The 18,810-nt window shown below is 40.9% G+C and overlaps 1 protein-coding gene across 1 annotated transcript in view; it reads right to left on the bottom strand.

Annotated features, from left to right (window-relative positions):
- LOC111862094 (tachykinin-like peptides receptor 86C) overlaps positions 1 to 3,438 on the bottom strand; it is a 170,754-nt gene extending 167,316 nt beyond the window's left edge. The window contains exons 1-2 of the mRNA XM_033750548.1: positions 3,413 to 3,438; positions 2,264 to 2,477 (exon numbers count right to left, since the gene is read on the bottom strand). Coding sequence (XP_033606439.1) covers positions 2,264 to 2,466 — 203 coding nt within the window. The 5' untranslated portion in view covers positions 2,467 to 2,477; positions 3,413 to 3,438. The remainder of the gene's footprint in view (positions 1 to 2,263; positions 2,478 to 3,412) is intronic.
- Positions 3,439 to 18,810: the final 15,372 nt, after the last annotated feature.

Raw genomic sequence — 18,810 nt, 5'->3', positions numbered from 1 at the left:
TGTTCTATCTTCATTGTGACTGGAGCTGGTTGTCTCGAAATTTTCATTACTTTTGTTTTTCCTACATTCATTTCCATGCCATAGCACCTTCAAATTTCGATTAGTCTATCAATCATACCCTGTAGCACAATTTCTTCCTTAGTCATTAACGCAAGGTCATCTGCATATTTCACAGTTTGAATAATTTCCCCTCCTAATTTGAAGTCTCCAAGCCCGTCCAGAGCTTCTTTGGTAAGGCATTCGCTGTACAAGTTGAACAAAATTGGTGCTAAACAGCATCCTTGTCGAACTCCTCTTCCAATCTTCACACTTCTTGTCTCCCCTCTGTTCAGTCGTACTCTGACTTTCTGATCCATGTACAATTTACTAATCAATCTTCTTTCACGCCAATCGATACCTGTTTCCTTTAGGATCTACATTAATTTGGTCGAATTTACACGGTCAAATACCTTCTGCCAGTCTATAAAGCAAGCACACAGTTCTTCATCTATCTCCAAAGTTCGTTCTGCTATAATTCTCATCATCCCAATTGCATCCCTAGTTCCTTTTCCTCTTTTAAATCCAAACTGATCCTCTCCAAGTATATTCCCTATTTTCCTTTCAATTCTTCTTTTAAGTAACTTTGCTGTATGTGCAATAAGGCTTATTGTGCGATGGTCGCTGCATTTTGTAGCTTTTGCCTTTTTTCTTTAAGGCAATCATTGTCACTTCTGTAAAGTCCTTTGGCCACTCCCTGGTTTCATATATGGTGTTCATTAGTTTTGTCAGTGTTTTCAAACCACCTTCTCCCGGTAACTTAAGCACATCTCCAAGTAAATCATCATCTCCTGTAGCCTTTCCATTCCTCATGTCCTTGATAGCCTTTTCCACCTCACTTTGTAAAATATATGGTCCTTTCTCGTCTGTATCTACTTCTTCTTCTGGTTCAACTTTTAAGGTTTCTGGCCGATTATGTCGATCATATAGTTCTGTAATATAATTTTCCCAAATTTTCAGCATTTGCCCCTGATCTACTATGCTATTCCCTTGGGACTCTTGGATGCCAATATTTTGAATCCCATGGTTCTTTTTCCATCCTAGTTCTTTTGTCTTCATGTACATCAAATCATAACGTCCTGTCCTTTGAAATCTATAATCTCATTACATATCTTCTCAAGATATTCCTTTTTGGCCCTGTCCATGGCTCTTTTCAGTTCATTCCTCAATCTCCTTTATTTCCTCCTTCCTTCTTCGTTGTTTACATTCTTCCATTTCCTTCGCTCCTCCATTTTACTCATCATCTCCCGTGTAACCCATGGTTTTCTTGCTATCTTCTCAACTTTACCAACCAATTCACTAATAGTATCTAACATGCATTCTTTTATATTGTTCCACTGCACTTCAGCATTTCCGCTTTCACCTTCAGTTGCACTGAGTTTCTCTTCTAGGGTCTCCTGCACGCTATGTCTGTGAGCATATAACTTCTCCAAATCCCATCTAGGTCTGCGCTTTTGGAATCTTATAATTTTCTTCAACCTGGCTTGAAAATTGGCAACCAGTAAGTTGTGGTCAGAGTCAATATCTGCCACAGGCAGCGTCTTCATATCCATCACACTGTTTCTGAAGCGATGTTTCACAAGGATGTAGTCCACTGATGTCACCTCCAATCCCTAGGTGCCTTCCATGTGTAAAATCTTCTCTTTGACTTCTTGAATGAAGTGTTGGTAACAATCAGGCCATCTCTTTCACAAAAGTCAATATATACACATATACATAGTATATTTTATATTCTAACGTTCCCATTTTCCTTACTCTTAATTATTACCATGTGAATAAATAAACAGATTGATGGATAGTGCTAACAACTGTAGAATTATGGCAAATCCTGTAATTGCATTAGACTTTTTTAACACAGCATAATTCTTAAATGTTTTAATTACTTGGCTTCAGTATCACTTTCTCTCATTAGTACACATGCCTCTCCAGCACATCTCTAGGATAACTAGTGCTTTAGTAAGGACTTATATAAAATATTTCCTTTATCGTTGTTTTTGTTTTAATCGTCGATTAAAGTCGAAACTTCTGAGGAAGGAAAATATCCCTACTTATTACAAAGTGCAGCACGTCATGGAAAGTTAAGCTTTGTGTGTGTTACAGCGCACTACTGCGAAGTTAAGTAACTGAGCAACTCCACTGTTCATTGGGAGAGACGCGACTGTGTACAAGGGAAATAAATGACTGTGTAGCAGCGTGCTTCGAAGTGCACTAACGAAATCCCACTCACCTGTCTATGGAGATGGCCACAAGCGTGAACACGCTAGCAGCAACAGTCACATTGGCCACAAAGTTGTTCACGATGCAGTATATGGCTCCGAACGGCCAATCCGAGTTCAGCATGAAGATGAAATTGAAGATGCAGTTCAGTAAAGACATCAAGAGGTCCGATACGCTAAGGTTAACCAGAAAGTAGTTGGTCACTGTCCGCATACGGCGGTGCGCTGCAACAGACAGAAGAGAAGTGCTCGTTAGTTGAGTTCCGTTGTTCTCAGATCCTTAGCGGCCTAAAATAGAAATACGTGCTCCTTCCTGCGGAAATTCAAGGGACAAAAGTTAAAACAGTAAACTTGTTGAACAACGGATAAAGTAGGGTATAACGACGTAAACAATTTGTGTGTGCAACATGGGAGATTCCTTTAAGTGTTATTCTACTTACCCTTGAAAATATACGTATATTTGAGTAGACGTGCGAAAGTATTATATCGATGGGTATATAAAGTTATAAAGACTGTAGATAAAGTTATAATTGTGTTTAAGAAAGCACCAGTCCATGAAAATATCAAACCGATAGGTCGCCTTACTTAACCGAGCAGAATGATGATATGAGCCACTCACATTGTGTTATAAAGGCTATAGGCAAAGTTATAACCTAGCAGAATGATGATATGAGCCACTCACATTGTGTTATAAAGGCTATAGGCAAAGTTATAACCTAGCAGAATGATGATATGAGCCACTCACACTGTGTTATAAAGGCTATAGATAAAGTTATAACCTAGCAGAATGATGATATGAGCCACTCACATTGTGTTATAAAGGCTATAGGCAAAGTTATAACCTAGCAGAATGATGATATGAGCCACTCACACTGTGTTATAAAGGCTATAGATAAAGTTATAACCGAGCAGAATGGTGATATGAGCCACTCACACTGTGTTACAAAGTCTATAGATAAAGTTATAACCTAGCAGAATGGTGATATGAGCCACTCACACTGTGTTATAAAGGCTATAGATAAAGTTATAACCTAGCAGAATGGTGATATGAGCCACTCATACTGTGTTATAAAGGCTGTAGATAAAATTATAACTGCGTTTAAAAAATCACCAGTCCTTGAAGGTGTATGGCGAAGTAGGTATATATCCATGAATTTAACCTTGGCAGTAGACGGAGTCTTCGCGTCTGCGCCCGTCACCTTATTTCCGGGGAAAGAGCGTCAGGTATTCATTACACTAGAGGCTTGACGGGCTTCAGAGCCGGAATGGAAGCTGTGGAGAAGAAAAGTCTGTTGTCTTTGCTGGAAATCAAACCCAGATTCTCTGATTGACCAGCCTGTAGCTTACTTACGTTTGTAAAGGTATTATCCTCATGCCTATTACAAAGGGAACAGCAAATTCTCCCGCTTCCCTATATAGCGACCCAGGTTACATCCCAGGCTAGGTCGTTAGACTTGCCGTGGACAATATGACACGGGGACAGATTTTCTAGGAGTATTCAGTTTTACCTGCCAATTTTCACTTCATCAACTGCAATATAGTCTCGATATGGATATCGTCGTTAAATCATAAACTTAAAACAACAAGTTTTGTAAACAACTATTCCCCTGTTTTTCATCGATAGAACACGTGTCGCATAGAAAACGATGAGTCCAAAACTTCTATTGTTGTAAGTGTATTCGTTGCCACGGTAACTTTTTTACTGAGACTTTGGCCGATGACGATATGAAGATACACATATCGACACACAAACTAATGGTACGGATTCATAAAATACGCCGTTGGGATGAGCTCAGATGCCATAATAGTCAAACAAAGTTTAAGTAAGTTTGGTCAAGCCATTCAAAAACTGATAAGGGGAATACACAGACATACAGTCGGCATGATGAACTCATAAGTACATTCGTAATTTTAAAAGTAAGGAAATTAAGTTAATAAAAGAATTAAAGGTAATTATTCGAATAAGTGTAAATTACATTAGATGTGTGAGGAAACGAAAAAGTAAAAATTAAATTTGGGAGAATTATTAGCTTGAAATGACTTAGAAATTAGTGACGTGAGAAACTACTGAAATATGGTTTGGGGACGAAGGAAGTATAAATAACATTGTATTATCAAAGAGACGTTCCACCGCAAAATATTATTACTAGACAGCAGAGAACAGGAGAGGACAAAGATTATAATCCGTCATACCAGCATGCAGATGGTTTATAAGAGCATTTAAGATAAAACGACCGGTCACATGGAACGGCATGTAGGGTATAAGCCGAAGTTACAGCCTTATAAAATTCAGAGTTGTAAATGAACTACATAACAAGCTTTAGTTCGGTGCAATTACCACTTAAAGTTTACAAAGTTATTATCTTAACTTGGACAACAAGCTTAGAACATTTTGGAAGGCTTATACAGCCTAATATTAAACTGTCCTGTATAAAGCGGAACACAAGTATGCAAATTACCGAAGACCGTTAATCTGTTCGTGCTCATGAAGACGTCACGTGAGAGTAGAATGAATGTTACAGCTCTCATATTATTGTCACATCTACGGGATTAGGCGTGACGAAAATATCGGGTTCTATTTTGGATAACAGGATTTATCAGCACTTCGGTTACGCCTTCTCCCTTAATTACAATTAATACCGCGCTTTCGCTGATTTAACAATTTCACAGTTCACAGTTGGATACGCACTAGGATTCCCAGTTTTTACTAATTGTCTCTTATCACCGTATCTCAACACAGAAACTAGCGCTTCAACTCACTACGAAGTTCCCTTGTTATTTCGCCTTCAATCACTCTGGAACCTCGGAATTAAATTTCTTCTGGGCTCACTCCTCAAGCTTACGGTTGACTCATAACTGCCTTCAATCAGAGTCAAAGTCAAATTCACTTTACGACTGGCGGTTTACCGCCATTCAGTTCGGCTTGGCGTCAGGCCCCTTGAGGCTCACGACAAGAGATTTTGTTTTCTAACTGAACTCTTGCGGTAATAGTCCTTATGCAACATCCTCTCTGGCTAGAAGATAGGTTTTTCTCTTATGAATACACTTAGCCTTTCGTCAAGTGTATATTTCGCACACGTAACATGTTATTGAAAATTCTTCCTTTTTCACTATACATAATGTGACATGTTGACCCCTACCTCCCCAGCGGCACGTAGCGGTAACGTAGCGCTCGCGTAATAGGCGAGTCATCACCCCGCAACTCTCCCCGCGGTGACGTCACGAGCGGAGCCGAAGTTAGCCGAGTCCCCGCAACCTTGAAGCTATGCAAAGCGAGTCAACAGCGGTGACGTCACCAAGGCGTAACAGCGTTGCTAGGCTATACGCCACGTCACACTAGCAACAGCGAACGGAATAAAAGCCGGCTGAGCAGCAAGCGAGAGTAAGTGTGTTATCAACGAGTTCTCGGTTCGCAAGCTACAAGTACAGACGTGTGTGCGAGAATCAGTGATAGTTCGTGATAACCAGTTATATTTGGAGTGTGTAATTCAGGGAGACTTGTATAGCTCCCGCGTTATTAATACGAGAAGACTCTTGAAGATAGTGTTAAGAGATTTTGTTGTAGGGTTTGTAAAGTGTGGAAACCCGTAATGTTGTGATAATTAATTGTAGCCGATATTTGTAGATTGTTCAATAAGCCAATTAACGATCTCTACGGCGTATTCAGTAACGAAACACGTTACAATAAGTTCTCTGTCAGTACAGTCTTTACAGAGCAGATCATGCCTAACTTACATATTGTGACATGTTCCGCAACGGAGGACCCCTACCTCCCCAACGGCACGTGGCGGTAACGTAGCGCTCTCGTTACTACGGTAATAGGCAAGTCATCACCTCGCCACTCTCCCCACGGTGACGTAACGCGCAACGTGCGGTGACGTGCCGAGCAGAGCCGAAGTGAGCCGAGTCCCAGCGTACTGGTCGCTATGCAACGCGGATAAACAGTGGTTGCGATAGACGACGGTAGCAACAGTGATGCCTACCACGTGGTTGTTTTCTCGTTGCCCTGCTGAGGGTTTATAAGGGAGCTACACAGCCGCCGACGACAGTTCTCAGTTCGCAAGTTACGAATTACAGACGCGTGTGCGAGAATCAGTGATAGTTCGTGATAACCGAGTGTATTTGGAGTGTGTAACTCAGAGAGACTTGTATAGCTCCCGCGTTATTAATACGCGAAGACTCTTGAGGATAGTGTAAAGAGATTTGGTTGTAGGGTTTGTAAAGTGTGAAACCCGCAACTGTGTTATAATTAATTGTGGCCGTGATTTGTAGGTTGTTAAATAAACCAATTAACGATCTCTACGGCGTATTCAGTAACCCAAACACGTTACAATATCTTATGCTACAACGACTACTTAGTCATTTGAAAGGTCGTAAGCTTGAATACCGCCAAGTTTAAGCTTCTTATATTTTACTGCCTTCAATGAATTGTCACTCTCACTCATATGGTCGCAGAACGGACATGGATGTACTACAGTAAACACATAACATATGATCACTATCCAGCCAGTCTCTTGGTACTTCGTTCTGATCTATAGAAAACACAGCTTCCTTTATTATTATCTGTTGGACCGTTTTTACAGCGCTGTTGCCTGGCAAAGCGTTGATTAAATCCGTTACATTACGATCAAGACTGGCGTTCCCGCTGCTTTATAAAATGCAAATATTTTTCCTCGCTGACATGGAAATCTTTAACAGAACATACTGCTACACGAGTCGACTGCCGTGTTCTGAAACTTCCTTGTTTGTTCAGAGCTCATCAGGTCCATCTACGTATTATATTGTAAACTTTCCGCCAAATGCACCCGCTAATCTTGTCGTGAACTAACCTTTCACCGTGAAACACGATATAAATTTTTCTTTCATGGACTGAGGCTACTCGAAGTATGAATTAAATCTCGTCTAATGAATATATATAAACTCTGTAAAAATTTGCATCGTATTCAATTTAACATTAATTGAAAATTGTGGGGCTTATAATATTCTAAATGGATTATAGGAATTCTAATGGTATTCAATGAATTACTTGTTCTTAAATTTCAGAATTATGATGAAAATTCAGGTATTCTGTACCGCTAGTAGCAGAATAAAAACAATGAATGCCAAAGATATAAAGAAACACAAAGAGTATATAAACTCTAATAATCAGGATACAAGCAACGTAACGAAATAAAAATCCTGTGTAAATACTACGAATTCCCCATGGGTAAATAAATGCCAGATTTGTAACAACATATTTCAGCGTCCTGTGACACCGATGCATCACTTGTTCAAACATTTCTGTCTCCAATGCAACACAAACCGTTCACAGACTCTCCCTTATTTTAAAATTGCATTAAAATCACATTTAATTGCAACATATTTGGCCTTACAAGGCCAGCATCAGGTAATTGTTCACCAATACAAGGCACACAAGACCAGCTAATAAGAACCGTAAACATGGATGCGCAAAATGAAAATAACGCAGAGGAAAGAGAGCGTGTTCACTCCCAAACAAACATTTCAGTACGAACGACGATATGCAATGACATGTGATGTATTGACACAAGAACTGGTGCAGTGAGGCAGCTTCGATTGGTGAACAATTGCCCGAAGATGGCCTTGTGAGGCCGAAATATGCTGCAATTGAATGTGATTTTAATGGCATTTTAAAATAAAGGAGATTTTGTGAAATATTTTGGATTGCATTAGAGATGCAAATGAATGAACGAATGCCAGATTTATGTTGATAATAGTATCTACAATTTGTCTAACATGGCGTGAAGATCTACCTCACGAATTGCCAATGATTCACTCTCTTTCCGATAGCGCCCATATTTCATTGCTTGTATTGTCACGTATCCGGGTTTCCGTGACTAATAATAACGGGGTCTGGATTGGACACTTCGATTTATTGACAATTTCCTTTTTTTATTCACAATCAATTATAGCGCTACCGCTATCTACCCACTTCACAAATCACTAGGACATGATATCCGTTACCTGGCAACGGATTTATAATAGGAACCATAACTTAAAATCACTAAGAAATCTTCTTGATATTTCTTTGTATCACCTTTGGAATGCCGACCCTCCAAAACTCGACCCAATTCTCCAATGCTAATTCTCTAACCTCCTGTAGCTACAAACAGATAGTCTTTAAACAGCCGCGGCACTGACTACATAGAAAACACCCTCCTCTATTTGGAATGCGTGTTTATATTTCCGTTGCCTAGCACTGGACATAGAGCGGACCACATAGAAAACACCTCTTCTGTTGTCAGAATTGTTTTGTAGTCTAGAAACTAGTATTTGTAGCATGGTCCACAGTGAACAGAGCTCCTATTGTTGCGCGTTCGCTGGAATGTGCATAAATTCTTATCTCGAAAAGTTTCATTGTGATATTCTTTACACAAAAGTTACAGTTTCTGCCCTATATTCGGCCTATTTTAATTTGTATATGATTACAGGCTTTAATTGTGTATTGTATTCATGTGACCAGAAAACTCCCAGTCAACACACATCCAGAAACGAATGCCTGTTGATATACGGGCGATACTTGTGTGACCTCTATAGGAGATGTTCTGTGTAGTTCCCTTGAATTAAAGAAACAACTTTCAGCTCCTCGTCACGCAGAGGTGCGCACCCTGCCCCAAATTCCTGGCTACTCTCGAATATCCTGACAGGCATTCTCTACTCGTTGCTGTAATACGTTTAGGTTACTGATAGGCGCTGAATACAAAAAAGACATTAGGTGTCCCGACTGCCATCAATCTTGAAGATTAAGATCAGAGAATCGTCCAGGCCAGTTGACTGAAACTCCGCGTCTTATCCACTGTTCACCTATAGTCTGAATAAAATGCTCTCTGGCAAAGTGGCGAAAATGAGGAGGTGGCCCATCATGCAAGGACCTCATGTGTTGTCGTTGATGAGGAGGCACGTGTTCCAAGATTACTGGTAAAATATTCCTCCCATACCAGTAGTACAATCGGTCAACAGTCCTACGAGTTGGTCACCTAAGATGCGTAACCAGACACTGTTCGGGATGATGATGTCTTGATAGCATGATTGGGTGTGTACTGTCATCCACTCAGATATGGGTATTATGGAAGTTCACAGCAAGGTCGCTAATGAATCCGGTATCAGTAAACAGGATCCCAGCTATAGACTGTGTGTTTACAATGTGTTTTGCGAGAAACCATTGACAAACACCGCCCTTCCACAGTGGCCGGTGGGAGCAACTGCCTGCACTAGCCGGGTGTGGTATGGATAAAGTGACTTCATGGAGAATTCTACAGACAAGGGGAACTCCAGGACCTTCAGCAGCTGCAATTCTTCTAACACTGGCTCCGGCATCAGCTTCTGCTATCATCAGTATGTGAACTTCCATATTGGGAGTTCGAACTCATAGAGGTCGCTTGCGATCCGCTGGAGTGGAGCTAAGGGCCAAGATTCGTCCAATCGCTTGTGAAGTTTGGTGAATAATTTGTGCGATAGGATTCTGTGTTGTGCATAATACTCTGCGTAGAGTCGGGATGCTTCCCTAGAATTTCCAGTGTCACCTCCATTCATGAAATTCATGTCCATCACAGTAATAAGTTTCCTCACAAAACCATGAAATGCATTTAAAATGGAATGAGTATAACAAAAACTGTCGCTGTTTTTTCCTTAGCAGTATATATTTTTTATAGCTAGTTGGATGGATGAGGTGGGTAGGTCATGTAGCACGAATGGGGAGACGAGGAATGTGTATAGGATATTTGTGGGAATGCCAGAAGGAAAGAGACCACAGGGAAGACGAAGGCGTAGGTGGGTGGACAATATTAGAATGGATCTTAGAGAGATACGATGGGATGGTATGGATTGGATAGATCTGGCTCAGGATAGGGACCAGTGGAGGGCTCTTGTGAACATGGTAATGAACCTTCGGGTTCCATAAAATGCTGGGAAATTTTTGAGTAGCTGCAGATTTGGTGGCTCCTCCAGAAGGGCTCAGCTCCATGAGTAAGTTAGTAAGAGGGGTGGGATGGGACTAAGTCCCTTGTACTGAGGCCACTTCTAGCCTATTGTACCAGTCCCAGATGATAGGTGAGGGTGATTGTGGAGTAATTAGTGGAATGAAGATTGGCAGGGGAAACCGAAGTACTAGGAGAAAACCTGCCCCAGTTCCACTTTGTCCACCACAAATCCTACTTGACCAGACCCGGGATCGAACCCGGGCCGCCGCGATGGGAAGCCAGCGACTAACTGCTTGAACTATGGGCAAGGGAAAGGTAAGCAAATGCATATGACGCGCGGACTTCCCTTAAGGCATACTGGAGTGCTGCCAAACGCAAAATACGCCCATACTCAGCAGCAAGTGGTTTCTGGTCGTGCGTTGAATGGGTCATTTTTCTCATTTAAGTGAGTACTATACCCCCTTAAAGGCTGTAACCATTATTTTAACCCTACAGGCTACATTACCGTTGAACAATGTTGTTATATCGAGGTGCAGGTACCGTCCTCGCACAACGAAGCAAATTAAACTTAAAAATCAATTGAAATCAACGAAAATACCACTGGTTTAAAACATTTAACTGCCTCAATCAGCTACTATGTATTTTGTAGCATGGACAATCACCATGTGATTTTTAAATTAATAAATGAGTAAAATACATTATTATTGATTTTAATAGTTAAATGGATCCATATTTACAATAAAAGATGTACAACTTTCTTGTATTAAGTGATAAAATATCAAATGCAGTTAACAATGGTTCTTCTTAAATTGTAAAATATTTAACAGAGTGTACATTAAATATAACGGGGCTTGTTTAGTGTGGAACAGGAAGGGCCTGGACGTACAGTTTATCGATACAAGTAACGAGGTATCACTGGAATTCTTAATGTATTATACTTGGTAGAGCCCTTATGTTCGTGGAATATGGTTTTATCGCATTATATTACAATATATTCACATACACTAACGCAGATCCACATCGGCCCTCAAAATACTTGCCATTGGCAGCTATGCCAACGTTGATATACCTGCTGAAAACATTGCTGAAATATACTGACAGTAAATCCCCGTACGACTCTTTGTGGCCATTCTACGAACTTACTGACTGTGGTAGTATTACTGGTGGAACTAGTCTCGTCTGGAAGATCGTTCAAGCAATGAGTCACAGATGCTGTGAAGTGCCGAGATGGAACTCCCAGCACTCCATTCGGCTGCATTTTAGGCACATCACAGAAGGCAGTGACCAACTTCGTAGATTATAGATCAATAAATAAATAAATAACTGAGAATCCAACTATCTAACATTCTGCAAATATCACTGAACTGCAAGACTAATAACTACGACATAGGTCACGCTACACCAAGTATTCACCATGCATTATTTCCACCAGCCATCATACCTACAACTACATACTTTTTATAATACGTCGCATTCACTATATAAAACATTTTGGCCAGTGTAGCATATCACTCTTTGTACACCAACTATATGTATAATCCTTTCCTACCCTACATTTATCAAGTCCGTCGATGTCGCGGCCACCAGGGTTCAATCCCGGGTCTGGTCAAGTGGGATTTCTGGTGGGCAAAGTGGCGTTGGGGTGGTTTTTCCCCCAGTACTTCGGTTTCCCTTGCCAATCTTCATTCCACCAAATTCTCCGTCATCATAATCACCCGGGGCAGGCTACAATAGGCCGATCAGTGGTCGCCGTGTCGAGTGGACCCAGTTGGACTCAATCCCCCACTAAGCGAATTAAAAAAAAAATCCGTCGATGTATTTCAGTTGCCATTTTAATCTTTCAACACTTTAAAAGAAACACTCTAATTTGATCTTCATCACTTCATACAAGAATTTATTATATTTTACTGTAAAAATGGATCCATTCAACTCAACTAACTCAATAATAACAATGATTCTGATATACTTACTTGTTTAAAAACCACCTGATGATAGTCCGAGCGGCCGAAACACGTAGTAGCAGCATAAGACAATGAAATCTATTCAACTGTTGATATTTGTAGGGACTTGACTGGACTTTATTAAAATTTAATTTACTTCGTTGTCCCAATGGCTGCAATGACTCGATTTTATAATAAAACAGGATGCAGGAAAACGAAAATGGTTGTTATTTACCTTGGTGACAAACACAGTGCACATGCTACATATAAACCTAATCCGTCTAATCTAACTCGAGAGAGAAGATTAAAAAAATCCACAACTTATTACGTGAATTTTCTTAAAAGGAACTCTTAAATGTTGAATATTTCATAACAACTCTATCCGCCTTAAGTGGGTCACAAATAAATTGAGCCCACGAATTGTCTTCTTTTAAAGCTTCTGTCAATTTAGACGGGCCTAACCTACTTACACCTTAAGTAGATGTATGCGGAAGTATAAAGTTTTTGCCTTGTCGGAAAAGAATCGATTATATTAAGGAGTTTGTTATATTGTACGGGTATACTCCCCCCCCTCTCAGCTCTCCTCTTGCAGTAAAGTCCGCCGAACTTTTAATTACAGAGAACAAAGATTTATTAGACGGAAGCTACTACTGAACATTATGTACTTAAAATTTCACTTCGGTTCTGGAATGAAAGTTCATAGGAGGTCAAACATGGAAAATAAATAAACTGCTTCAGAGTTAATAATTTTGCAAAGCGTCTGGAATCGAACTGAAAGAACTTCGGAATATTTCTATGTAGGATTGGAAGTCATCACGGAGAATAAATGCACTATACATTTCTACAGCAATCAGCTATTCAGAACTAAGCTGAGGATCGAACTTTCAGCAGATCTGCTCTGCCACCGTCACGATCGTCACGAGGGTTGGTGTGGGAACGACCACGGGCCCCCGATATTTTGTGTGCATTATGCATAAAACAAAGAATTGTCCTCTATGACAAATCGATTGCTATGGAAGTTTGTGTACGGAAACATGCTTATAAATCCAGAAACAGAATGGCAATGATACGAGAATATACAGTGCGTACAATCAAGTGCGCGCCGCGGCTGCAATTTGCCGTGAGTCATACCACCGCAGAACGGATGCAACTCCTCCCCGCGACTGCAGTGCCGTTCCCCGATAGCGTGAGTGTAGTGGTGTCGCTGAGTCTCCGCCCATCAGTTGCTCTACATGCACACATTTATAAGAATACAGTAAAAAGATAACTTACCGTGGTTTATAACAGGTGCTGAAAGTGACCTCCTTCTGCTTGCAAACATGCCGCGCATCTCACAAATAAATTACGCGACACTCTCTGCAGTTCGTCGACGGTAATTGAATGAATTACGCGTGTAATTTCATTTTGAAGACTATCAATGCTGCGGGGATTATTTTTGTAGACTTTTTGCTTCAGGTTGCCCCAAAGATAATAATCAGAAATACTGAGATCTGGGGATCTGGGAGGCCACAGTCCTCTACTGACAATTCTGTCTTCAAACACTTCCTGTATTGCGACCATGGATGCATTAGCCGTATGTGCTGTAGCGTTGTCCTGCTGAAAATACCCGTATTGTCTTTCTTCGGCATTCAACTGATCGAAGAAGGGATTCAGTATGTCATTAATGTACCGATCAGAGTTCACGGTATCGTGGAAAAATATGGGGCCAATGATTCGCCGCGGGCTTACAGCACACCACACACCCACCTTTTCACTATGTAATGGCACTTGCTGTATAGCGTGAGGATTTTCATTGCTCCATATTCTTACGTTTTGTGCATTGACGTGGCCACCAACGTGGAACCACGCTTCATCAGTCATGAATAGAAGCTGAGGATCCACTATTCCATCGTGTACATTTTGCAGCAGCCAGTTGCAAAAACGAATTCTTGCTGCATGATCTGGTTCTTTCAGCTCATGCACAACTGTTACTTTATACGGGCGAAATTTGATTAACTTTGTGGCTGTGCGAGCAGATCCTAGCGAAACACCAGTTTCCTGTGCTAAGCGTCTTAACGATTTTCGAGGACTGATCTGTAATCTTGCCTGAATATCCTTAACCTTTTCTTCAGTCAGCACAGTTCTCTTCGATTGCTTCTTCTTGTCACTCACTGAACCTGTGGCCCGCCACTTTTTCAGAAGCCTGTTTACACACGACTTTGTGGGAACTGGCGAGTCAGGATATTTCTGACGAAACCTACGTGCGAATTTTCTGTAAATGTTTTTCCTTGCAATAGTTTCGACAATAAACACACGCTGTTTAATAGTGAACTTCATTTCCACCGTCTGTCGACAGCTGTAAACATTCCACTCCACTTCCACAGCAAGACAAAGACTGACTGTTTAATGCAACCTCGGGTTCCGATTATGCAACCATCGGCGTAGGAGCACTGCAGTCGCGGGGAGGAGTTGCATCCGTTCTGCGGTGGTATGACTCACGGCAAATTGCAGCCGTGGCGCGCACTTGATCGTACGCACTGTATAAACCCTACAAAAATGAAGAGTTGTGTGTGTTGTGTACACAACACACAGCACATAAGAAACATCGAACCATAAGCCATACAACTTCAAGCCGACGTCTCCCATCTTCGGGATGAACTAACAAGGAGGAGTTCAGCATTTTAGATTAAATATTTTAACATTTATCGTTTTAACTTAAAACAGTTTCGGATCAAAAGTGAGAAGTTGATAGTGTACTCAACTATCTTAGTAAGTTTTGTGCTTTTACACGTCAGCATATTGTAGCAGCGTCTACACGACAAACATAACTGTGAACATCATAAACAACGACAGTGTTTCCATAGTTATAGCAAGTGCCTCTGATGATGGTTGTATCAAACCGAAACATGTAAAGCAGAAGTGATATTAAAAAAGTGACCTACAAATTGTTACACTCGACGGACTCTCTACTAACTCTGTGATTGATAGTGTAACGGACCAAAAATGAAACAATTCAATGGTTAATTTCTGAAAACAAATTTTGTCAAAAGTACATAATCTTGAAATTCGAATATTTACGGAATTCAGTTACTAAGCTATTAAACTTGGCCGCGCCATAGCTCAAGCGGTTGGTCGCTGGCTTTCCACCATGGCGGTCTGGGTTCGAACCCGGGTCTGGTCAAGTGGGATTTGTGGTGGACAAAGTGGCGTTGGGGCGGGTTTTCTCCGAGTACTTCGGTTTCCCTTGCCAATCTTCATTCCACCAATTTCTCCGTCATCATAATCACCCGGGGCAGGCTACAATATGCCAATCAGTGGCCGCCGTGCCGAGTGGACCCAGCTGGACTCCACCCCGCACTATGCGAATTAAAAAAAGATGACCAAACTACCCGATCACAGTGGTCGCACTGTCTAAAGGGGCCCATACACGTACGAGTCTGGCTTGCGAGGCCGGCTCGGCGAGCTTGACTCGGGAGCCGAGCTCGGATTAATTTCACAACAAATGCATGAGCTGAGTCCCATCTTTGCGACCCACACTCGGACGAGTTTGGCTCATTGGAACCCGAGCCGAGTCGGACTCGCGAGCAAGACTCGTACGTGTATGGGCCCATTAAGGCACGGAATGTCTTCGCCTGCTCCAACAATTGGGTCGTGGGTACGAATCTGCTCGAGGCATGGATGTATGTCTTTTTTATTCTGTGTTTGTTCTGTTCTGCGCAGGTAGCGGTCTTACGTCGGGCTGATCACCCGTCAAAGGAGTCCTACCGATTGTCTATCAGGTAAACAAAAAATAACAAACTCCATAATTTTTAGTCCCGCAAGCGAACTATACCGACCGAGCGACCGCCGCTTGTCGGAGAAGTTAGTACCAACTTTAGCGGATAGAGGGTGTCGCGTCGTCAGCGCAACGAATCCCCACGGCCGTTAATATCGGTTTCAGAATAAATTCTAAATGGACACAGAACAAAGGTCCCAATCCGTGAAGACAGAAGAAGAAGAAGAACTACTAAACTTCAGAGAGAAAGGAATTTTTACTCGGCGGGGTTGTATCTAGAGGAATAATTTTCGTCAAAGATTACTCATAAGAAAGGAATTCAGTAAAAATGTCTAAAATCTGTTGCTCAAAGGTTCTTGCAGCCGTAACTGAAAGTGTGTAGATTAACGATAGCGTTGTATTGCCTGTAGTCCCGAATTGTGTGAATAAGTGTCCATAAATCCAATCATCCAATCGACAACCAGTCTATATATAAGTCAAGAACAAAACCCCCTACACTTGACAACATGATGAAGTCTGTACTTAAAAAATTTGTCACTTTTATGTAGAAACGAATAGTGATGATCATTTTCAGCCATTTTACTTAACAGGCATATATCTACACCGTTATTGTAGCTCATAAGTGTTATATTTCGAAATATGTTTCATGTTAGTCTTTATTCTTTAAAATGTTCTCGTGCCAACAGCCGTGTCATTGATAAGTTAAAGACCCAAAGTTTTGGAAACATTCTTAATCTTCATAATCACTGCAGATGCTATCAGCATTGCATTAGTCGCCATGAAAGCTCTGTCTGTTGTCCGTCTTCCTTGTTATTAGGAAATGTAGACACATTATATATTCTTCTAATATTTAACAATTATGCAAATCTATATGTACGTGTCACATGTCTTCTAAAATTACGTAATCATTACAATAGTTACAGCGTTTCTATCTATGCTCTACTTTTATTTATGTTACAAAAATATAAAATGCGCGATTGTGGGTCTGTCTCAATGTAAATACTGTCCAGTACATAGAGCTGTCTTTCATACCTCTACAATTACAATCACACGCAAACATTTTTTTTAAATACTGCCATCTGTCACACAGAGTTACAACATACGAAGTTCTTGCTACATCTGCAGGCATATTCAAATCTCGAAGTATGTCTACGAAAATATAAAAATTGTGAAGTGGTTGTGTTTAATTATATCACTGCAATATTTATCAAGAACGCAGTAAAATATTTTTCTCTTCCTAAAAAACTGAACTATCCTCTCCGAATATTTATTGAAGCTGTCATCGAAATATGTAAAAAAAAAGTTTGCCCTGGAATACGAGAAACAGAGGTACGTGAGTTGATTTCCTTTGTCAAGGAGCTACGCGATTTCGCACGTAACCAAAAAGCCTCGGCTACTCCTAATTGAAAATTCTGCTGACGTAGGAAATAATAACCTATTGTTGTGGGTGTCGGTTTTCCTATTCCTGAGAAATGACATTGACATGTGAAGCGAACCTCATTCCACTGTGCGAGTAATGCAGAATTCCAATTTTGCTGAAAGCTGAGAGTTTTTCTTTCCTTCTTGTGCTGTACGCGAGTCAAAACGAATTCCTCCAAGATTCGACTGTGATTATATATGGGCCTTGCGATACCTATATTTATTCCAACACAGATATATTGCCTTCAGTAAAATATAATCTGAAATCTGGATTTTTACCCAATAGATGGATGGAACATTCCTCATAAAAGAATTAAACAAGTCTGAAAACTAAACAGAAACACCGAGTACAACTTAAATAAGAGGTGCCATACCACGTAATATGCCTCCGCCTGACTCAAGCCCTCCAGCCAATGGACACATTACTGGCAGTTCCTTCTCACAATAAACGTGACGAAATAAATCTCCACGCACGTTCCTCTGCATCGTAGAAGATTATGAGATTCTCTTTACTCGGGGCACGCAGTAGCGTTGTTGGTTGAGGGGCTAAGCTACAAGCCGAAAGGTCGCGGGTTCAAGTCTCGATGAGGTCATTGGATTTTTTTCAATTGACCTAATCCTTCCAGCCGCACTATGGACCTGGGATTGACTCAGCCTTTAACAGAAATGAGTACCAGGAATTAATTAAATATTTTTCGTGGGGAGTAGAGTGCGGCCGGCGCGTAAGGCTGACAACCTTACCGCCATCTTTGAGCCGATTGTCTAGATAATGTGGGAATCTTCTTCATTATATAAGGAAGTATAAGGAAGTGCATACTGGTTTTCATTTCATGCATCCTGTTGTGTTATAATATACAACTTCTTTATTACAACCGTCACAACACAACTAATATCAAGATCAGTGCTTGGTTTGGCTCTGTTACATGTTTCGGCTATTAAAAGCCATCATCAGGCAAATACATGGTTAATATATACAAGTGTTTCACGACTTTAGGCATAACGGCATGAGGTGATTTCCTAGGTCTTTTTGATCAAAAAAGATCATATAAATATGTCTCCGATTTTGAAGGGTTACGGAGTTATGACCGTTTTAAACTCAAAATAGAAGGTAACGATTACTGACAATAAACTGAACAAAATAATAAACCAGCATAATACATGATACATTTAAAGTATGAATGTAAAGTTAACTTCGTGAAATTACCTTTAATTTGAATTGACTGGTGCTTAAAGCTGGTTTTCGAAAATACCACCGCCGGCCGCAACACAGGCTGCCGCTCGGTTGTGAACAGTGCCGAACATACCAACCTACCCCGCCTTTGGTAGCTCTCAAGTGTCGAGATAACGAGAACGCTCTGCCTGTAGCTGGCTAAAAATAGCTACCCGCCAGCNCCAGCTGACAGACGCGGTTCACACGAGGGCGTGTACGGGAATGAAAAAACGGTCATAACTCCGTAACCGTCCAATATCGGACACATGTTTATATGAACTTTTTTGATCACAAAGAC

This window comes from Cryptotermes secundus, unplaced genomic scaffold (genome assembly GCF_002891405.2).
Source record: "Cryptotermes secundus unplaced genomic scaffold, Csec_1.0 scaffold535, whole genome shotgun sequence".
Taxonomy (NCBI): domain Eukaryota; kingdom Metazoa; phylum Arthropoda; class Insecta; order Blattodea; family Kalotermitidae; genus Cryptotermes; species Cryptotermes secundus.
This window is presented reverse-complemented; position numbering and strand designations above follow the sequence as displayed.